The sequence below is a fragment of the Canis lupus genome, chromosome 10, assembly GCF_011100685.1.
Source record: "Canis lupus familiaris isolate Mischka breed German Shepherd chromosome 10, alternate assembly UU_Cfam_GSD_1.0, whole genome shotgun sequence".
NCBI lineage: Eukaryota > Metazoa > Chordata > Mammalia > Carnivora > Canidae > Canis > Canis lupus.
Window position 1 is genome coordinate 45039943 of NC_049231.1, and position 19147 is coordinate 45059089.

The 19147-nt window shown below is 35.5% G+C and overlaps 1 protein-coding gene across 6 annotated transcripts in view; it reads left to right on the forward strand.

The window, feature by feature from the left end:
• Nucleotides 1-19147, forward strand: part of MGAT4A (alpha-1,3-mannosyl-glycoprotein 4-beta-N-acetylglucosaminyltransferase A) — a 126227-nt gene that overhangs the window by 59393 nt on the left and 47687 nt on the right. For all 6 annotated transcript variants that reach the window (XM_038551073.1, XM_038551071.1, XM_038551072.1 and 3 more), the window contains one exon: nucleotides 12803-12936. In XM_038551073.1, the coding sequence (XP_038407001.1) occupies nucleotides 12803-12936 (134 nt within the window). The remainder of the gene's footprint in view (nucleotides 1-12802; nucleotides 12937-19147) is intronic.

The window sequence follows — 19147 nt, forward strand, 5'->3', positions numbered from 1 at the left end:
GAAAGGACAGTTATGGACTAGATAATAGTGATAATAGTAGAGATGCAAAGAAGAGGACGGGTGGAGGAGTTGTTTGGGATGTATGGGGACATACATATTTGGGAGGAGCTAGTGATCAACTGTTTTTGCGGACTGAAGTAGAGGATGTAGTCAAGGATTAAGTTTTAGGTTTCTGGATCATGTAACTGGGTGGATGGCAGGTGCTCTTCACCGAGATAGGGAACAGCAGTAAATATTTTGCATCATTGGTTTGCAAGAAGATCATAACTTAAATCTGGATATGTTAAGTGAAGAAGTGATTGTGAGTTCTAGAGAAGGATAGTTGGATATTTAGGTCGGGGATTCAGAGATCAGAGTTAGATATAATTTTATGGCTCATTATTTGCGAATAACTGATTGAAAATACGGGGATGGATAGGGCCTAAGACTGAGCCTTGATGGTTTTCTACAGTTAATTTTCAGGAAAGAGAAAGATAAAGCCAAAGAAGATGGAGAAGGTACAGCTGAAGGTAGACTAGTGATTGAAGATGGAAAATGCCAAAATAAGATTGTTTCTAAATTTTCTTAATTTTAAAGGAACCACTAGAATTTAAAAACTTTCCAAGAAAGTTGAAGAAAACCAAGATAACAACAGTTGATAGCTCTATTTTATCTTATAGACTGTATTTTAGATTGTTCAGTACATAATAGATATATTACAGATGCTACACAGTTACTACTTGAATAGGAAATACTGGACAATTAATAAAAGTAATTAGTCCAACCTTTTGGCAAGGTCCACCTTGCTCCTTCCTTAAAGTATGACATAGTTATGTTGTTTACGTTGCTGTTACATTTATTCTGAATTCTACCTCCTTAGAATAAATAGATTTTATAGATTATAAGCCACAGAAGTACATTGTGGGCCAGAAGAATGAGTGGACCAGGAAGGGCCATCTTACCTTGGTTCCAGAAGGCAGGGAAAACTGTCTTTTTCTGTGGTAATTTTGTGAATTACCACAAGCCTGGACACTCTTAAGTCTGTAGGTTTAGCTGAAATTAGTATTTACACTTCTAATGCTCTTGGAGACCTTGAGTGCCTTGGTTTAAACTAAAGAATTTAAATTCCAGATCTCTTAACAGTATATTTGGGGAAAAAATGGCTGCTTCTCTATACATGCCATCTAAAGTTAAAACAATAAACAACTCAAGACTATGGTAGGGAATAGAGTTCGCATTTTTATACTATTTTTGTTTGCATACTCTGGGTCAGCATGTAGTTTGCTTTTTCCATAAACAAAGATTAAACTCCATATAAGCTAGGATTGCATTGGAAAGCTCACATCACAGTTGTTATATTTCTAGTCTATATTCTAAACACTTAACATAATTTTAATTTAAATTCTTAGGTAAAGTTGACCCTAGAACCACATGAAGTTAGAGGCCCTGACCCTCTATACCCCACACAGTCAAAAATCCATGTGTAACTTTGACTCCCCCAAAACTTAACTATTATTGGCCAGTGTTGACCATTAGTTGTTATTGGTAACATAAACTGTTGCTTAACACATATTTTGCATGTTACATGTATTATATACTGTATTCTTACCGTAAAGTAAGCTAGAGAAAAAAACATTATTAAAATCATAAGGAGTTGCGCCTGGCTGGCTCAGTCAGTAGAGCATGCTACTCTTGATCTTGGGGTTATGATTTCAAGCCCCACATTGAACATAGAGCCTATTAAAAAAAATCATAGGGAAGAGAAAATAGATTTATAGTACTGTACTGTATTGAGAAAAGTCCATGTATAAGTGCACTTGCACAGTTCAAACCCATGTTGTTCAAGGGTCAACTATATATGGTACTCTGCTTCTAGGGTACCTCATGAGGCATTTTGGAGTAACATGATCATAACAGAAATCTTGATTTGGAGCCCTTTCCTCCTCAGGTGTGTTGTTCTCACCTGCTTAATCAAGTCACCTTTCCTTCTTTCTCTTCCATGCTTTCCCTAGGGTTAAGCCCCATTGATGGTCTCCAAGACATATCTCAAATCCATCCACTTGTCCCCATTTCCAGCACCCTAATTCATACCACCTAACTTCTGACTGATCCCCCCAAAATGCTTTTACTCTGAACACTTTTGTATCTTTTGCCACAAAATTTGGTAATCTTTCAAAATTAAAAATTGGATAATGTCTGTCCCCTGATAACTTTTCAATGACTTTCTCTTGCACTCAGTTAAAAACAAATTTAAGGTTAATTTTGATCTGACCCCTAACTAATCCTGTGAATCTAGGCTTATTCTGCTTTAGATACATTCTGTTCTATTTCTTAACTATGTTAAGATCATTATTTCTTTGGGGCCTTGCTGTTTCCTCTCCTGGAATGTTCTTCCTCTGCTCTTTGTTACCATTAGTTATCAGTTAAGGTGATGGAGGACTTCCAGGACATTACTATCTATAGAGGTACCTGTCAATTCCCCTATTCCCCACCCATTATTTTTTTTAAAGATATTATTTATTAACGAGAGATACAGAGAGGCAGAGAGAGAGAGAAGCAGGTTCTGTGCAGGGAGCCCGACGTGGGGACTCCAGGATCATGCCCTGGGCCGAAGGCAGGCGCCAAAGCATTGAGCCACCCAGGCATTCCCCCACCCATTATTTTTGATATTGCCACATTTTAATTTGTATAGAACGTATCACCCACTAAGATTGTATTGTTTATCTTTTCCCCTCTTCTAGAAAATAAATTCCATGAGGGCAGAGAGCTTATCTATGTTGTTCACTATTATCCCTATCACCTAGAATAATATCTTGCATTTGATAAGTGTTCAGTAAATATGTTTGGAACAAATTTGGGAAATCTCTTTTTTTAAATAGTTCTGTTTAATTAATTTTAAAGTTGAAGTATATAATTAACATACAGTGTGTGCTGGTTTCAGATGTACAACATGATTCAAAAATTCTGTACATTACTCAGTGCTTACAATAAGTATACTCTTAATCCCTGTATCTATTTACCCATCCCCCTCCCCTACCTCCCATCTGGCAGCCATCAGCTTAGTTGTTATGTTTAAGAGTCCATTTCTCTTGTGTCTTTTTTTTTTTTGTCATTTGTTTTTTAAGTTCCACATATGAGTGAAATCATAGTATTTGTCTTTCTCTGTCTTATTTTACTTACCATTATATTCTCTGTGTACATCTATGTTGTTACAAATGGCAAGATCTCATTCTTTTTTATGGCTAATATTCCATTGTATGTATATACCACATCTTCTTGATCCATTCATTTATGAATGGAAACTTAGGTTGCTTCCATATCTTGGATGTTGAAAAATTGCTGCAGTAAACATAGGGGTGCATGTATCTTTTTGCATTAGTGTTTTCCTTTTCTTTGAGTAATACCCAGGGGTAGAATTACTAGATCATATGGTAGTTCTATTTTTACCTTTCTGGGGAAATTCCATACTGCTTTCCATAGTGACTGCACCAGCTTGCATTTCCATAAACAGTACATGAAGGTTCCTTTCTCTTTACATCCTTATTAACGTTATTTTTTGTCTTTTTGATTTTAGCCATTCTGATAAGCATGAGGTCATACCTCATTGTGGTTTTGATATGCATTCCCCTGATGATGAGTGATGTTGCACATCTTTTCACACCTAGTGGGCTTCTATATTCCTTCTCTCAAAAAAATATCTGCTCAGGTCCTCTGTCCATATTTAATTAGATTACTTGCTTTTTTGGTATTGAATTGTAGAAGTTATTTATATATTTTGGATATGAACCACTTATTGGATATATCACTTGCAAAAATATCTTCTCTCATTCACTTGGTTATCTTTTTATTTTCTTGATTATTTCCTTTGCTGTGCAAAAGCTTTTTATTTTTGGTATAGTCCCAATAGTTTATTTTTGCTTTTGTTTCTCTTGCCTGAAGAGACAGACCCAAAAAATGTTGCTAAGGCTTGGACATTGGTCCAGGAGATTACTGCCTATCTTTTCCTTTAAGAGTTTTATGGTTCCAGGTATTGCATTTAGATCTTTAATCCACTTAGGGTTTATTTTTGTGTATGGTGTAAGAAAGTGATCCAGTTTCATTCTTTTGCATTTAGCTATCCATTTTTCCCAACACCATTTATTGAAGAGACTCTCTTTTTTCCCATTGTATAGTCTTACCACTTTTGTTATAGATTAATTGACCATATAGGCATAGGTTTGTTTCTGGGTTCTCTATTCTGTTCCATTGATCTATGTGTATATTTTTGTGCCAGTACCATACTGTTTTGATTAGTATAGCTTTGTGTAGTGTATCTTGAAGTCTGGGATTGTGTTACCTTTATCTTCACTCTTGCTCAAGATTGTATTTGGGGTCTTTTGTGGTTCCATACAAATTTTAGAATTCTTTGTCTTAGTTCTGTGAAAAATGCTTTTGTTTTTTGATACAAATTGCATTGAATCTTTAGATTGCTGTGGGTAGTAAAGACATTTTAACAATATGGATTCTTCTGAGCCATGAGCATGAAATATTTTTCCATTTGTGTCATCTTTAGTTTCTTTCATCAGTACTTTTTGGTTTTTGGAATATGGGTCTTTCACCTCCTTGGTGAAATTTATTCCTGGTATTTTATTCTTTTTGGTGCAATTGTAAATGGGATTTAAAAAATTTTCTCTTTATACTATATCATTATTAGTGTATAGAAATGCAGCTGATTTCTGTATATTTTGTATCCTGAGACTTTACCAAATCCACTTATCAGTTCTAGTAGTTTTTTGTTGGACTTTGTGATTTTCTATATAGAGTGTTATGTCATCTGCAAATAGTGCAAGTTTTACTTTTTCCTTACCTTTTATATCTTATTCTTGTCTGATTGCTGTGGCTAGGACTTTGATTCCTGAGTTGAATAATGGTAGTAAGAGTGGATATATTTGGCTTGTTCCTGATCTCAGAGGAATAGCTCTCAGTTTTTCACCATGGACTGTGATGCTAGCTGTGGATTTTTCATATATGATCTTTACTATGTTGTGGTATGTTCCCTCTAAACCCACTTTTTTGAAAGTTTTTATCATGACAGATACTGGATTTTGTCAAATGCTTTTTCTGCATTTATTGAGATGATCATATGGTTTTTGTCTTTTCTCTTGTTGTTGTAATGTATCATGTTGATTTGTTTGTGAATATTGAGCCACCAGAAATCCCACTTGATAGTGGTGAATGATTTTTATTGTATTGTTGGTTCAGTTTGCTAATATTTTGTTGAGGATTTTTGCATCCATGTTTATGAAAGATACTGGCCTGTAGTTTTCTTTTTTTGTAGTGCCTCTCTCTGGTTTTGGTATCAGGGTAATGCTGGACTTAGAGAATGAATTTGGAAGCTTTCCATCCTTTTCTGTTTTTGGTGGGATTTTTTTGGAAATAATTTGAGAAGAATAGGTATTAACTCTTCTTTAAATGTTTGGTAGAATTCACCTATAAAGCCATCTGGTCCTGGGCTTTTGTTTTTTTTTTGGAGTTTTTAAAATTACTGATTCAATTTTGTTGCTAGTAATCTGTTTACTTTTTTTTTTTTTCCTGATTCAGTTTTAGAAGGTTGTAGGTTTCTAGGAATTTATCCATTTCTTTTACATTGTCCAATATGTTGGCATATTATTTTTTATAATATTCTTTTACAAACTTTTGCATTTCTGTGATGGTGGTATTATTTCTCCTATTTAATTTCTGATTTTATTTGAGTCTTTTTCTCTCGGTGAATCTTACTGAAGGGATATTAATTTTCTTGATCTTTTCAAAGAACCATGTCCTAGCTTTATTGATCTGTGTCATTGTTTTTTAAGTCTCTCTTTCATTTATTCCTGCTCTAATCTTTATTATTTCCTTCCTTTTACTGGCATTGGGCTTTGCTTTGTTTGTTCTTTTTCTAGGTCCTTAAATGTTATGTTACGTTGTTTACCTGATATTTTTCTTGTTTCTTGAGTAAGCCTGTGTTGCTATAAACTTTTTTCTTAGAACAGTTTTTGCTGCCTCCCGAAGATTTGGACTGTTGTGTTTTCATTTTCGTGTTCCCCATGTGTTTTTTTTTATTCTTGTTTGATTTCTTGGTTGACCCATTCATTGTTTAGTAGCTTCTTATTTATTCTCATGTATTTGTATTTTTACAGATTTTTTTCTTGTGATTGATTTCTAGTTTCATACTATTGTGGTTGGAAAAGACGGATGACATGATTTCAGTCTTTTTTAATTTATTGAGGCTTGTTTTGTGGTCTAACAATCTGAGAATGTCCCATATCCCCTTGAAAAGAATGTGTAATCAGCCAGTTTTGGATTGAATGTTCAAAATATATCTAATTTATCATTCAAAGTCTCTGTTCTCTTGTTGATTTTCTGTCTTGATCTATCCATTACTCTAAGTGGGTATCTCCTAATATTATTATAGTACTCTTAATTTCTTCTTTTATGTCTATTAATAGTTTTATTATTTAAGTGCCCCAATGTTGGGTGCATAAATATTTACAATTGTTACATCCTTTTGTTGGATAGTTCCCTTTATCATTATGTAGTGTCCTTTGTCTCTTCTTACAGTGTTTTGTAGTCTTTTTTGTCTGATAGAAATATAGTTTTCCCAGTCTTATTTTTATTTCCATTGGTATGGTAAGTGTTTTTCCATCACTTCATTGTCAATCTGCATGTGTCTTTAAGTCTGAAGTGAGTCTCTTATAGGCAGCATATATATGGGTCTTGCTTTCTTATCCATTCAGGCACCTTATGTCTTTTGATTGGAGTATTTAGTCCATTTACATTTAAAATAATTATTGATAAGTATGTACAATATATGTATTGTACATATTACAATTATTGATAAGTATGTACAAAATATCATTTTGTTACTTGTTGTCTGGTTGTTTTGCAATTGCAATTTGTCTGTTGTTCTTATCCATTCAGGCACCTTATGTCTTTTGATTGGAGTATTTAGTCCATTTACATTTAAAATAATTATTGATAAGTATGTACAATATATGTTTGTACATATTACAATTATTGATAAGTATGTACAAAATATCATTTTGTTACTTGTTGTCTGGTTGTTTTGCAATTCTTTCATTCTTCTTCTCTTGCTCTTTCCTCTGCAGTTTGATGGATTTCTTTAGTGTTATGCTGGGATACCTTTCTCTTGTTTTTTGTTTGTTTGTTTGTTTGTTACCATTAGGTTCATTTAAGATACCCTATGTGTATAGCAGTCTGTATTAAGTTGATCATCACTTAAATTTTTGAACCCTTTCTAAAAGCACTGAAATTTTCCTATGTGCTCTCCACCCCCTGGTTTATGTATATGATGTCATATGTACTTTTATGAATCTCCTAACTGATTTTTATACTTAAAATTGATTTTACTCCTTTTATGCTTTAATTTCCATACTGGTTTATAAGTGATTAATCTACTATTTTTATTGTATCTTTGCATTTACCTGTGAACTTTTTCCCTTCCTTAATTTTCTTATGCCTAATTATGGCCTTTTTTTCTTACTCAGAGAATTCCCTTTAACATTTTTTTGTAAACCTGGTTTAATTGTGATGAACTCTTTTAACTTTTGTTTGTCTGGGAAAGTCATTGTGTCTCCTATTCTGAATGACTGCCTTACTGAATAGTGTTTTCTTGGTTGCTTGTTTTATCTTTTCAGGACTTTGAATATATTGTGCCACTCTATTCTGGCCCACAAATTTTCTATTTTAAAATCAACTAATAGCCTTATGTGGTTTCCCTTATATATAACTGTTTTCTTTTCTCTTGCTTTTTAAAATATTCTCTCTTTATTACTTATTTTTGTCATTTTAATTATTATGTGTCTAGGTATGCACCTCCTTGGGTAAATTTTGTTGGGGGCTTTCTGTGCTTCCTGGGTCTGGATGTCTGTTGCCTTCCCCAAAGTAGGGAAATTTTCAGCAGTTATTTCTTCAAACAAGTCTTGTGTTGCCTTCTTTCTTCTTCTGGGATCTCTATAATGTGAATGTTACTACGTTTGATGATATTATTGAGTTTGCTGAACCCGTTCTCTTTTTTTTTTTTATATATATATTTTCACTTTTTGCTGTTTGGCGTGGTTGCTTTCCATTACTCTGTCTTGCAGATCACTGCTTAGTTTTTCTGCCTCCTGTAGTCTGCTGTCAATTTGCTCTAGTGTATTTTGGATTTTAGTTATTGAATTTTTCATCTCTGACTGGTTCTTTTTTATATTTTCTATCTCTTTGTTGAAGGTCTTACTGAGATCCTCCACTTTTTTTTTCAAGTCCAGTGAGTATCTTTATGACCGTTATTTGAATTCTTTATCAGGCATATTCCATTTCCTTTAGCTCTCTTGCTGTGATTTTGTCCTGTTCTTTCATTTGGGCCATATTGCTCTGTTTCCTCATTTTGTCTAACTCTGTGTTTGTTTCTGTCAGCTATATCTCCTGATCAGGTATATCTCCGTAAGTGGCCTTATGAAGAAGAGCTCTTCTTCATAAGAAGATGAGACGCAAGATGTGATGTCTTGCAGCACAATGTCCTCTGTTCACTGGAACCAGGCGCGTCAGATGTCTCTTGTGAGGCTGTGTGAGCCCTGCTGTGTGACTGAGCTGCACTTATCTTCAGTCCAGTGGCTGCAAAGGCCCGCTTCACCGGTTTGGGGTACACTGGTCAGGGTTTGGTCCCTATGCTGTTAGGGGCTTGTGGCAGGCAGGTCAGTAATCAGACTGGATGGCTGCCCTTCATTATGTGCTCTGGGACTGCAGGTGCACCGTGCTGCAGGGCACTATCTCTGCACTGCTAGCTATAAGGTTTGGCTTCTGGGACTGTTGGGTACACTGGTTTGTGTGATTATATTCCCTCCACCCCAGAGCAGGAGTCACTTTGGAGTAGCACTGGTCCCTGCTGGGGTTGCTTGCATGGTATGTTGGGGCAGAAGTGGCCTTGGAGGCATGCCTGCAGAGTAGATCAGGTTGGATGTGGTGCCTCTGATGGGGAACATGGTGGGGCACTTGGTGCTAGCAGAGTACGTAGAGAGTGTTTGTGCTAGTTCCTACAGGTGTCTGCCTATATCAGGGAGTAGGGAGGGAGGCTGGGGTAAGAGAATGGTGCTTGCCAGCACTTTTGTTCTTAAAGTCTTCTAAAGATTCCTGAACCTCCAGTACAAAATCCGAGATACCCCAGGCACTTTCCAAACTACTGCTTTCTTGTGTCTCTGCAGAGTTATTTGTTATGCTGCCTCTTTAAAGGTGGGGACTTGGTTTCCTATTATCCTTGAGCGCTCCTGGAGCTAAGCCAGCTGATTTTAATGTACCTGGAGTTAAGGTCTGCTGATTGTAGAACTCTGGAAGTTAAGCCCACTGGTTTTCAAAGCCAGATGTTATGGAGATTGTTCTTTGCAGGGTAGTTTGTCTGTGCCTGTGATACCTTCTCGATGCTTGTGGTATCCCTCCTCTGTGTGGCTAGTCTCACAGAGGTTTGGTTCCTAAGTGTGTTTCTACCCCTCTTGCACTTTTCAGTGTAACCTTCTCTACAATTAATTTGTGCCAGTCTTTGAGTCTTTTTCAGAGTTAGTTGCACTGTGTGTCCATGAGTTCAGGATCTTACTACTCTGCCGTCTTCCCAGAAGTCCAAATATGACAGATCTCTTTTTGAGCCCTGGGAAGTTTTTCATCTGAAAATGGAAGAGAGGAATGTGACACCCATCTTTGGGGATAGCTTTTAAACCATTTGGGTCTCAATATTCTTTTTTATTGGGAGGAGTATTATTGCTTTTTAAATTTTAATTTCAGTACAGTTAATATATAGTGTTAGATTAGCTTCAGGTGTACAATACAGTGATTCAACAATTTTATGTGTAACTCAGTACTCATCATGGTAAGTGTATTCTTTAATCCCCATCACCTATTTCATCTATCCTTGTGCTCACCTCCTCTGTTATAACCATCTCTTTGTTCTCTACAGTTAGGAGTCTGTGTTTTCAGTTTGTGTCTTTTTTTTCCCCTTTGTTTTGTTTCATAATTCCACTTGTGGGTTAAATCATATGGTATTTGTTTTTTTCTGATTGACTTATTCCAGCTCCATCCATGTTGTTGCAAATGGCAAGACTATATTCTTTTTATGGGTGAGTAATATTCCATTGTGTGTATATATACCTCATCTTCTTTATCCTTTCATTACTCCATGGACACTTGGGCTGCTTCCATTATTTGGCTATTGTAAATAATGCTGCAATAAACATAGGGTTGCATATATCTTTTGAATTAATGTTTTCATATTCTTTGGGTAAATACCCAGTAGTGCAATTTCTAGATCATAGGGTAGTTCTATTTTTAATTTTTGAGGAACCTCTATACTGTTTTCTGCAGTGGCTGCACCAGTTTGAATTTCTACCAACAATGCATGAGGCTTTTTCTCCATGTCTTTATCAACACATGTTGTTTCTTGTGTTGTTGATTTTAGCCATTCTGACAGATGTGAGGTATTATCTCATTGTGGTTTTGATTTGCATTTCTTTAGTGATGACGTCAGGCATCTTTTCATGTGTTTTGTTGGCCATCTGTATGTCCTCTTTGGAGAAATATCTGTTCATATCTTCTGCCTTTATTTTATTTATTTTATTTTATTTTATTTTATTTTTTTTATTTGTTTTATTTTTTTAAAGGTTTTATTTATTTACTCATGAGGGACAGAGAGATAGGGAGGCAGAGACACAGGCAGAGGAAGAAGCAGGCTCCATGCAGGGAGCCCAATGTGGGACTCAATCCCAGGTCCCCAGGATCATGCCCTGGGCTAAAGGTGATACTAAACCACTGAGCCACCCAGGCTGCCCTTCTGCCCACATTTTAATTGGATTGTTTTGTTTTGTTTTGTTTTTTTGAAAAAAAAAAAAAAAGTTGAGTTGTATTAGTTCTTTACATATTTTGGATACCAGCACTTTATTAGATATGTCATTTGCAAATACCTTTTCCTATTCAGTTGGTTGTCTTTTAGTTTTGTCAAAAGTTTCCTTTGCTGTGCAGGAGCTTTTTATTTTGATATAGTTTCAGTAGTTCATTTTTGCTTTTGTTTCCCTTGCCTCAGGAGACATACCTAGAAAAATGTTGCTATGGCCATTGTCAGAGAAATTATTGCCAATATTGTCTTCTAGGATTTATATGGTTTCATGTCTCACATTTGGGTTTTTAATCTGTTTTGAGTTTATTTTTGTGTATGGTGTAACTAACTGGCATGGTAGATTCTGGTAGATTCAAGCTTCCTTTTAATTTCAAGATTTTATGAATTCTAAATATTTTGTAGCATTTCCAATAAATTGTTGCATTGAGACAAATATTTTTAACATTTGCAAAATATCTCTCTACTACTATATAACAGGATATTAAGGTGTCATTTAAAAAAGACTTCCTGTGGAATACAGTCCTATTATAACACAATATATACATTCCTAAAGTTTATCATGCTGTGGAGAATTGTGCAATAAAAGGAGAAAAGTCAGTGTTACAGTGGTCAGAAACTTTGTCGGTTACACATACAAAAAGACAAAAAACATAAACAGCGCAGTTTTATACCGTGAAATTATTAAGAAATACAACATACTATAGTAAACGTGGCACTGAATAATACTTGAGATTTGCTGGGCTTCATAAGAATTGCAGCTTGGAAGGTTCTGAGAAGTGTGAGGCAAGGCAGATTATTTGCAATCTGGTAGAAATTTCAACACTAGATATGTGTGGTTCTTAGCATCAGTAAACTGAGACAGATGGTAGAAGGTAGAAGTATATACATACGGTTTGTGTATTGCTACATTGCTTGGTTCTGTTTTTTGAACTCATTTCAAATGGATGTCATTTTCTGTGTTTATCTAGTGAATGCTTGTCCCAGAGGAGAAATTGCACAGAGAATTTCCCAATACATTAATCACTCAGGAAAAAATTTGTGTTCCAAAACAAGCATTATAGTAGAACTGGCTGTAATTTTAGACTTACAGAAAGTTGCACAGATAGTATGCACGGTGTTTTCATATATCTCACCCGGTTCCCTTAAAGGTTCAAATTTTATGTAAATATAATGTAATGATCAAAACCAGGAACTTGACATGTTGATGTTATAGTGTTAACTAACCTTAGTAGATCCTATTCAGATTTTGTCATTTTCTCATCCTTCTTCTTTTTCTATTCCAGGATCCAATTCAGGATCCGTATTTCATTTGCTTGTCATGTCTCCTTCATCTTCTGCCATCTTGGACAGTTCCTTATTCTTTCTTTGTCTTTCCTGATCGTGACACATCAGAGAATACCTGGACAATTATTTTGTGGATTATCCCCTTAATTTGGATTTGTCTAGTATTCATGGTTAGATTGAGGTTATGCATTTTTGGCAAGAAAACCATAGAAGGGATGTTGTGTCCTTCTGATTGCATTATATACATGATATCTGAGACATTGATTTTTTTTGAGACATTTTAAAGATGTGTTCAGTGCTTCTGATTTTCAATTGTATAATTTATATTTGTTTATACTTTACAGTCACTTGTTTTTCATGTGAGGTTTAAAGTCTTCATTTTTATCAGTACATTGACTTTTTTAATGGATAAGCCCTGTGGAAAAGAATTACACTGTTATGGGTATGCCTTTATATCCTGTGATTATTTTTCTCTGTATAGTAGTATATTCTGATTCCTCAATTATTGTTGAATAGTGTATTTTGATTTCTCAGTTATTTCTATCAACTTGAGAGGGTATAATCACTTTTGAAATACTAGTATTATTTTATACTGTCTTTGTGAAATCTTTTTATGTAATGACTATCATTATTTTGTTGCAGTGTCAATAGTAATGGGAATTCCCACAGTGAAGAGAGAAGTTAAATCTTACCTCATAGAAACTCTTCATTCCCTTATTGATAATCTGTATCCTGAAGAGAAGTTGGACTGTGTTATAGTAGTCTTCATAGGAGAGGTAATTATTTAATTGTCATTATTTTTTGCTACATTTAATCTATAAGAGTTGAAGCCATAATTGAATGTTTTAATACACTTTTAAAAATGTGATGAATCAAGGTTAGATAATACATTCTTTCTGATATTAAACTTAAGTGTAGCTTGTTGTGTTTGCCTTAACTTGTCTCCTGCAGTAACAGTCCAGGAATAATAACTTGTTGTGAGTAGGATAATATTATATTCATAAATCTTTAAGAGCAGTGAGTCCCCGTTTTTACCTGTAGGGCTTAAATTTGGAGATTTGCACTGATTTTCTTTGGGAGTTTTGAAACCTGAGAAAGGCTTTGCATAGGTTGCGGTTTTATCATTTCTTTATTTTCTCCACCCCTCCTGTGTACTTCCAAGAGGCAGTCATCACTATTTTTAAAAAATATTTTATTTATTTATTCATTTGAGAGAGAGAGAGAGCACAAGCAAGGAGAGAGGCAGAAGAAGAGGGAGAAGCAGGCAGCCCACTGAGTAGGGAGCCTGATGCGGGGGCTTGATCCCAGGAATCTGACCTGACCTGAGGGCAGATGCTTAACCAACTGAGGCATCCAGGAGCTCCTCAGCCATCATTATTATTTTAAAAGTCAAAATATGGATAAGAATGTGAAACATTTCTTATATTTCAGTCTCCTTGCAAGACCTAGGGAAAGCATATTGAATATGCTTTTTGCGAATAATGAAGGGAAAAAAGCCCCTGGAATATTTTCTTAATAATCACATAGAATTTCAGAATATGAAAGGACTTAGGAGATTATCTGGTTCTGGCTTACTGATTCCCAACTTTTCATGGTTTCTCATGCCTTTTAAAAGGAAAATGTTCTTAATGTTTTCTTTAGTATAAAGAAAGCATACATTTAAAACAATTTAAAACAAGCATACCATTTAAAACAATTACAGAAATGTATAATGAAAATTTAACTTCTCCTCCATGTAAATAGAAATACTATGGATATTCTGAAATACATTTTAAGAACTTGGGGATCCATGGGTGGCGCAGCGGTTTGGCGCCTGCCTTTGGCCCAGGGCGCGATCCTGGAGACCCGGGATCGAATCCCACGTTGGGCTCCCGGTGCATGGAGCCTGCTTCTCCCTCTGCCTGTGTCTCCCCCCCCCCCCCCCTCTCTCTCTCTCTGTGACTATCATAAATAAATAAAAATTAAAAAAAAAGAACTTTTTCTATGACTTGTATACATTTATATATAAATGCAATTGTTCTGTACATTTTTTCATATCATTTTTCTATGCTAAAAAGAGTATCATCATCGTTTTTTTATGACTACAAAGTATTCCATTGTATAGTTTTAACATAATTGACTTAATTTCTGATTGATAAACATTTAGACTCTGTACAAATTTTTTGCCCCTCCCCCCTTTTTAAGACTGCTCTGTGCATTACTGTAAATAAATTGTTGGGCACTTGTATACTTACTGATGTGGGATCCATTCCTAAATGTGGAATTGCTGGGTCATAGTCCATATGCATTAAAATGTTCATAGATGGCCAAAATGCCCTACAGAAATTAATCCAGGTTATCCCTTTTCAGCAGTCTGTGAGAGAGCTTGTTTTCTTGTCCCCATGCTCTGCTAGATAATATTAGTCTTTAATTTTTTTTTGCCAAGTTGATGGATAAAAATAATATACTACTTTTGTTTAATTTGGGTTTCTTTACCAAATGGGATTAAATATTGGTTTATATGTCTTTTGACCACTTGTACTTACACAGATTTTATTTGTCAGTCGCATATTGTATGTTAGTAGAAATTGTATAATCTCTTGGCTTATATGTCTTTTGGCCATTTATATTTATACAAATTTTATTTGTCAGTCACACATTGTATAGTAGAAATTGGTACAATCTCCTTGGAAAGCAATTTGACAATAGCTATTAAAATTTCAAGTACTGTACTCGGGGACCTAACATTCTGCTTCTAAAAATTGATCCAGTAGAAACATTTGCAAGTGTGTAAATATATTCAAGCTCATACACACTTTTATACAGCTCTTACATGTGCATTAATTAGATGAATAGAGAAAATGGTCTTGTGGAATATATTCTAAACTATTCTAGCAGATATCATGAGGATTCGGATTATGGGGATATGCCGCTTTGTCTTGTATACAGTTTTGTAAAACTAGAATACTGAGCATGTACTGGTTTTTTAATGAGAGAAAGAAAAGCCTTAACACTAGAAAGGAAAGAAATATACATTTGTGTAAAGGAAAAACTCAATTTTTTTCTTCCTTTGTAGGGAAAAACTCTATTCTTCCCTACTATGTTTCTTCTCTCGGTGTCTCTGCTTTTACACAGACACTTCATTGACACTTTTGGTCAGCAAATGTGTGGAAGCTTTTCCCCAGACCAAGGAATTCTCTGTGACAGCAGCTGGATGTCCTACAGCTTAACTGAATTCTGATGCTATCTTCCTGAAGTTAGCTACAGATCTCACAGGTTAAGGGCTTAGTTGTACCAAGTTGCTCCTTGCCCCCACATACACACGTAATTCAGATGCCAGTTGCAAGCCCTGTGTTTCTGACCAACCAGCTATAGACTGGAGGTTCCAAAGACCTCCTTTTTGGGTTTGATTAATATGCTGGAGTGCCTAACAGAACTCTGCAGAACATCTATGTTTATTAATTTATTAATGATAAAGGATACAGACAAACACCCAGGTGGGAGAGATGCATAAGGCAAAGTATGTAGGAAGGGGCATGGAGCTTCCATACTCTCTTAGGGTGCCATTCTCCCAACACCTTTATGTATTCACCAGCGTGGAACCTCCCCAACCTTGTCCTTTGGGTTTTTATGGAGGCCTCATTACAGTCATGACTTACTAAATTGTTGGCCATTGGTGATTGATTCAACCTCCCAGTCATCTCCCTTCGCTGGAGGTTGGAGGGGTGGGATTGAAAGTTCCAACACTCTGGTCACATGGTAGGGTCTCCTGGCAGCCAGCCCCCATCCTTCATTGGGGTGGATCAAAAAAGGCACCTCATTAACATAACAAAAGACAGTCTTGCTCTCATTGCTTAGGAAATTTCAAGGGTTTGGGGAGCTCTGTGCCAGAAATGGAACAAAGACCAAATATATATTTATTATTATAAATCAAAATATCATAACTTAAAATTAGTTTCAGTCTATAGGTACAGATGTGTGTACGAAACGATTCCAGACCCTCTTGCCATAGCCCTTCACCTGATCACTAAGGTGTAATAACACTGGGTTTGGAGTCAGATGACCCATATTCAGGGCCTGGATTCTGCTACTTACTGTCACTTGAGCAGATTGTTTTTTCTCTCTTCATTCTCAGTTTCATCATCTCTAAAATGAGAATTATGCTATTGAGCCTTTTAAGCTCAACAGTGTTGCAGGCAGACACAATGAGATCACACACATGGAGAAGTGTTGCATGCTGACAGTGCAGTGTGAGTGCCTGCAATATTCTGATCTCTGAAGACTCCTGAATTGCAGTATTTGTATATGTATCTATGTAGAATTTCAGTATTTGGCAGAAAGTCTGTCCTGAGCAGAACTGATTTATAGAATTCATTGAATTGCCTTTAGGCAATTTAAAAATATTAATCACTATATTTGATTCTACCTTGATTAATCGTTATTGGTCTATGTGTTTGGTAGATCAGGGTATGTTAACACTAGTAACAAGTGCATACATATTCTGTGACTAGGACCATGATCTATCTACATGTTGCATGGTTTCTAGCTCTGGATCTCTAGCGTCTTCCTAAGCCCATATTTCCAACTGCCTTCTTAATAACATTAGTTGAATGGTAAATGGTTTGATGAGCAATTTTTAATCTGTCCATAACTAAGTTAATCTGGTTTTCTCGGGCAGCCCCGGTGGCCCAGTGGTTTGGAGCCGACCTTGGCCCGGGGTGTGATCCTGGAGACCCGGGATCCAGTCCCACATTGGGCTCCCTGCATGGAGCCTGCTTCTCTCCCTCTCCCTCTGCCTGTATCTCTGCCTCGCTCTCTCTTTCTGTCTGTCATGAATAAATAAAATCTTAAAAAAAATATCTGGTTTTCTCAAACTACTTCTCTTCCAGGTTTCCCATGTGCTTATTAAAGGTTTTTTTTTTTTTATACCACAGAATTAATAAGTCTGTGTTCTAGTTATTTTACTCTCAATTTGTTATGTGGATCTAGTGTGTTTTCAGTTTTGTGTTATTCCTTAGCTTGAAATGTTGCCTCTTCCTTAATCATCCTTCAGGTCCTTGCTCACCCCTTCTATGAAACTTTCCTATCACCCGTATGAATTTTATTTAGAGTAAATAGGTAGAAGTAAATTGATCTTTCGCAAACATTTTTAATTTTTGTAAAGGTGTTAATTACCTTTGGTCCACCTTAATGTATGAAAAAAAAAACGTGTAGAAGAATACCTATAGACGTTAAAATGTATAATCTTTTTATGCTTGTTAGACTTTCCGTTCTTCATGTTCTATTTTTCTTGAAGGGGAGGGTCCATAAGAACTCCCCTCTGGGAAGAGAGAAGACGCAGAAAAATAGTTACTAGATCTATTTTTGTTCTTTGTTCCTCTCTGGTGATTTCTCTCTTGGGGTCAGTTGGGCATAAATGATGAGACATTTATAGAACACGCAAGGTTTTGAACAGTTGACTGTTAATGTACTGTTTGACTCTATTCTAGAATTGCAGGAGTTAAGAGGAATAAATTCCAGTTACTCTGAAGGATCCATTGTATAATGCAAGTGTGATATTCAGATTTTAAGATTGTATCATTCTTATGTTTACTTTTACCTTACTTTTACTTTAAATTATAACCTTTGTATTTTAATAATCCTTTGTTGTCTGTGTGCCTCATTATTTGTTATATATTTTATGCTGTTTTATAATATTTTTTATACTGTACCATCATTTATATTATTTCTGTCACTCACGACCATTTCTGACAAAACGTTTTCCTACTCTGGATTTTAGCAAAATTTGTTTTTCCTGTTCTGTTCTTGTATTTGGAGAATTCTCCATTTTATGAATCTTGGTGGGAAGAAACCTCTCTCCCATTATGGAACCTAAGTATCCCAGGTAATTGCTTTACCAGTTCAAGCATATGACTTAGGCTCAGCTGCTTGGGTATTCCTATCCTGGACTTTGAGTGGAGCTTAATTATTTTTTGATCACACAGAAAACCCAAAAGAATAAACAGATAAATTATTAGAAATAATAGGGGAATTTATCAAGGTGACCAAGTGAGATCAATTTATATTTCTATATACCAGTAACAAAAAAGCATTTCTTCTAAATATATTTTTCTAAAGAAGCAAGGATTCTTGAATATGTCTCTGTTTGGGATTGTGTCATGTTTCCTTAAGATTAAATTCAGGTTTCACATTTTCTTGGTGAGGAGTAGTTTTTAATTTTGATGAAGTCTAATTTAATCAATGTTTCCTTCTATGATTATTGTTCTCTGTGACCTAAGCAATTCTTGCTTAGCCCCAAATTGTGAAGATTATCTCTTCTGAAAACTTTGTTTTAACTTCTTTATTAGGTCTGCAGTCCATCTTGGGTTAATTTTGGTTGTGCAGTAACATGGTGTTCACATTCATTTTTTCCACGTGGGTGTTCATGTACTCCACTACCTGTTGTTGAAGACACTTTCCTTTCCCCACCAGATCAGTTTGATGCCTTCTTTGTAAATCCAATGACCATATAGGTTTAGGTCTTTTTCTGTTCTATTACATTGATGTGTAGGTTGATCCTTATGCAAACACCTCACTATCCTGATTACTATTACTTTGAATTAAATATTGAAATCAGGTAGGGTTAAATCCTCCAATTTTGTTGTTTTGGGATTGATCTAGATATTTTGGACATTTAGACTCCTCACAGTCATTTCTAATATCTGGTGTTGCTTCATAGTAGCAAGTGCTTCAACTGGGTGTTTTTTCTTTTAAATTAATGGAGAGATATTTGGTCACAATTTTTCAGCTGTTTTTTGGCTAGCCATATAGTTTTTTTGTTTTTGCTGAGCTTCTCCCTTTTCTCTTATATTTTTGTATAGTTGCTCTGCTGGTTCCTTTTTAATGAATCATAGAAAGAAATAGCTTATTTTTCCCCCCTCTAGGCCAATAGTTTACGTGGGGGGAGGGGGCAAAGTAGTGTTCCAGACTAGTTTTTTTCTTTTCTTTTCTTTTCTTTTTTTTTTTTTT